At 32.2% G+C, this 3,795-nt stretch overlaps 1 protein-coding gene across 1 annotated transcript; it reads right to left on the bottom strand.

The window, feature by feature from the left end:
* Positions 1-1,223: 1,223 nt before the first annotated feature.
* Positions 1,224-2,529, bottom strand: LOC127091014 (zinc finger protein ZAT10). Its single transcript, XM_051029506.1, has one exon. The coding sequence runs from the start codon at positions 2,363-2,365 to the stop codon at positions 1,478-1,480; it is 888 nt and encodes a 295-aa protein (XP_050885463.1). The 5' UTR covers positions 2,366-2,529; the 3' UTR covers positions 1,224-1,477.
* Positions 2,530-3,795: the final 1,266 nt, after the last annotated feature.

Raw genomic sequence — 3,795 nt, 5'->3', positions numbered from 1 at the left:
GTGAATCAAACCAGGACTTTAAATATCGATTGTTGGAGTTAACAATGAAACTTCATTGATACATAAATGTAATTAACTTTTTCAATCACAATAAACTCTATTATCTCAATCGTATAACTAATTGAAACTACCTTCAGTTTATATAAACAGTTATTAATTTAAATTTATTACTTTGAGTGTGATTAATGGTTAACAAACATATCATGCTACTATATCCACTGAAGGACTTAGCTATATAACACCCATAACTTGTCCATTAGATATTATACATATTAGCTTAACGATATGATTTTGACCTTGTAAATTTAATAAGAGACCAAATGTAAAATGAATACTAATACTATTTCGATTAATATCCACTTGCAATTTTATTCAAAAAAAAAAGTGATCTAGTCGAAGTATATTGTGATTACCTTAGTCAAATTAATACAAAATAATTCAATACAAAATATTAATACTCAAAATATATCACTAATATAGATGGAGGAATTAAAAGTCTAGTGGGTTGTTCTAAATGGACCTTTTTTCTCGGTTACCTATTTGCATCTACCCAAGTCCATTTCTCAATATTATAACATTAAATACACAAGATATAGAAAGTATGGAACTTTTTCTGTTGCTAAATCTGAATTAGTACAGTGCTAGTATATACATGTTTCTGGATGATGGATACATAGAAAGAGTTGTTATTACACTATTAATTAGTGGGTGGTTAGATTTGCCAACCCAATTAACAAGTATCCTTAGCCACAAAATAAAGCGGTTGTAAATTCGGTATAATGATACCAACATGTGCATTAAAGATAGGAACCACATGGGAAGGTTTCAGTTCAACCCACCTTACCCATTATCCTAATTAATTATATGTCCATCCCTTCATTACAACAATGTTTTTTATTTGTCTTTAATTATAATTTAATCCAAATTTCAAATTCAATTAAGCTGATTAGTATTCAGACAGATCATTTAAGCTGTCAAAATGACTTTTATTTTGGGTCCAAAGTTTGATTATTTTATGAAACAAGACATTGACCCAATCCATTTAATGTGTATGATCCATTCAATTAATTTAGGTTAAGTACCTGTACCACCAACTTTTGATTATTGGATTAAGTATAGTGAAAAATTGTGTAATCCTTAAAAGCAGTGATTTAACTAGTAGTGAATGAATGAAGATATATAAATATAATTGTAAACAACACTAAATAAAGAAATTGAATGGATGAGTATGAAAGTGACGAATCCAATAGCAATGAATAAATTTTGTCTGTACAGATAAAGATTAAACTTAAGAACAAAACAAAATCTAATCCAAAATTCCCCAACCCAATTTAATTTAAAAGAAAATAAAAACAAGAAATTGAAAACTAGCTAGTGCGTGCTAGAATATGTGCGATTCATATTCACTGCACTATATAACAACAAATTCAATTCAATTTAATTAAAAATAAAATAATTTTACGGTGTGTGAATAAAGCTACGCCGTTTCGTCATTGTCTTCATCCGAAAACAAACGAGGCCGTTTGGCGGTTACCGGTAACGGACTTTCCGCCTCTTGTTCACCGTTTCCGGCGAGATTGACGTTAATTTTGTTCTTCTTGGAATCACCAGCGGTGAATTCTACCGGAGACCAGAATTCAGTGAGAGGTGCGGGTAGGTTGAGGTCAAAGCCACGGTGGCTGATGGAAGAGGACGCGGCGGTGACGTCGGAGATTGTGATGTTACTGCTGTTATTAGCGTTGGCGTTGCTGTTACTGATATTGTGATTGTTGTTGTTGCTGTTGTTGTTACCTCCTTCGTAGTGGCAGCGTTTGTGTCCACCAAGAGCTTGACCAGTGGGGAAACTCTTGTGACAGATGGAACACTCGTGCATCTTTCCGGTGGTGGTGACAGTTGAGACGTTGACGCTGTCGTTGACGGCGGTGGATTGGTTTTCTAATGAGGATTTGCGATGGCTGGCTTTGTGGCCACCGAGTGCTTGATAAGAAGGGAAAGCTTTGTTGCAGACGGTGCACCTGTGATTCAGCTTCGCAGGCGGTGGTGGTGGTGGCGGAGAGTTTTGATGTTGTTGTTGTTGCTGTGATTGCGATTGTGAAGATGATGATTCTTGTTGTTGAGATCGACTCTTGTTGATGGTGTTGTTGGTGTTCCCTTGTGCGAGCATGATGAGACAAAGAGCGAGATATTCTTCTTCGGTGGGTGGATTCCCAATCCGCGGTCGTTTAGATCGTTTCTTCTTAACCAAAGAGTCGTGTTCGTGCTGGTCAAGATTCTTTTGATTCTCTGATTGGTTTTTGAAGATTGGGAATGGAATAGGAGCTTGTGTTGTTGGAGAAGAATTCATAGCTTGTAACTCTAAAGCCATTGAAATAGGTGAAAGGAAAGAAGAAGAAAAAAGTGTTGAGTGAGTAATGAGATTGAGATGAGTGGGTGATATAGTGAAGAGGGTAAGGGGTTTATATAGAGATGTGGTGAACAAAAGAATGAGAAGGTGGAAGTGAATGAGATGAGATGAGTTGGTGACTTGGTGTGAGGGGAAAAAAGAGATGAGTGAAGTCGGTCAACTAATGAAAGGATGAATGACTTTTTCCAAGTCAAAACTATGCTTTGCTTGCTACTACGTGATACGTCTGCGCTATTTTTATTTTTTATTTTTTATTTTAATTTTTAATTTTTCCTTTTAGGTATGTCATGTCATGTATCATCATCTTGGTGTAAGTGTGTGAATTATGAACTAACTTACTACTATTAACCTTCCGATTAAACAATGGTAATGGTTTTGGTTATCCACTAATCAGAATTAGGAAAAACTCTAATTCAAAACTGTGGATGGATGGATATGTATCTACGTGGCTCTGCCAATCAGAATTTTCGTTACTTGCTCCGTGTAAAACACGGTTTATAATTATTTTTATATATCATTAATTATTTATTTATTAATATTATTATCATTATTAGTAGTAGTAAAGTGGTACTGTATGTAACTGAAATCTTGGGTCTAGAGGTTGGGATTAGAAAACGTGGGAATATTCTTGGACTGTGCTTTTTCTCCACCTTTCTAATTTTCTTTAGGTGATTAAAGCCACCCATCTAAGATTTTAGAGAATTTTATTTGTCCTTCATTATTATAGTTTTAAAAACATTAAATGTAGTCAAAATTTTACTTTGTATTATGCCAGAAAAGTTATATAATATTTTTGTTTATTGCATCATTAAAATGTTTTTTATTTAAGTTTTTGTTTTTGATGAATTTCAAATTCGTTGAGCATTGTAATTCAATTCTTTTTTCTATAATTCGTATTCAGATTATTATACGTGTGACTATTGTCTATTTTAAATATGAGAATTTGTCACGGTTTGGTCTTATTACAAAACATTGTTAAATTAAATTATATAAATATTATTTATAAGCTACTATTGATCTTGACTTTTAAATAATACAAAATTTCAAGATATATTAAAACAATTTAAAATAAAAGATACTAATAAATAATCATTGTTATATAAATATTTTTTTCTTTTACAAAAGAGTTTAAAACCTCACTCTTTTAACTTTTTAAATATATATGTTTAGACAATTTGAATTATTTAAAATATTTGTTAAAATGATGGTATAACCTTTCCTTAGATGCATGAACAGAACTTTTAGATCCGTATCCAAATTGATATTAGTAGAGTAAAGCACATATATAATAAAGGAATATATTTTTGGGTAAGAGTATAATATTGGAATATGATTCAAAAAAGAACCATATGTAGTTTTTTACTAAACAACTAACACGTAATTGACTGTAT

The sequence above is a fragment of the Lathyrus oleraceus genome, chromosome 6, assembly GCF_024323335.1.
Source record: "Lathyrus oleraceus cultivar Zhongwan6 chromosome 6, CAAS_Psat_ZW6_1.0, whole genome shotgun sequence".
In the NCBI taxonomy this organism is placed as follows: Eukaryota; Viridiplantae; Streptophyta; class Magnoliopsida; order Fabales; family Fabaceae; genus Lathyrus; species Lathyrus oleraceus.
The sequence above is the reverse complement of the archived record's forward strand: the minus strand, read 5'-3'. Positions and strand labels throughout refer to the sequence as shown.

Excerpts from the sequence above, each read along its gene's own strand:
- LOC127091014 (XM_051029506.1), bottom strand. The coding sequence starts at position 2,365 with ATGGCTTTAGAGTTACAAGCTATGAATTCTTCTCCAACAACACAAGCT.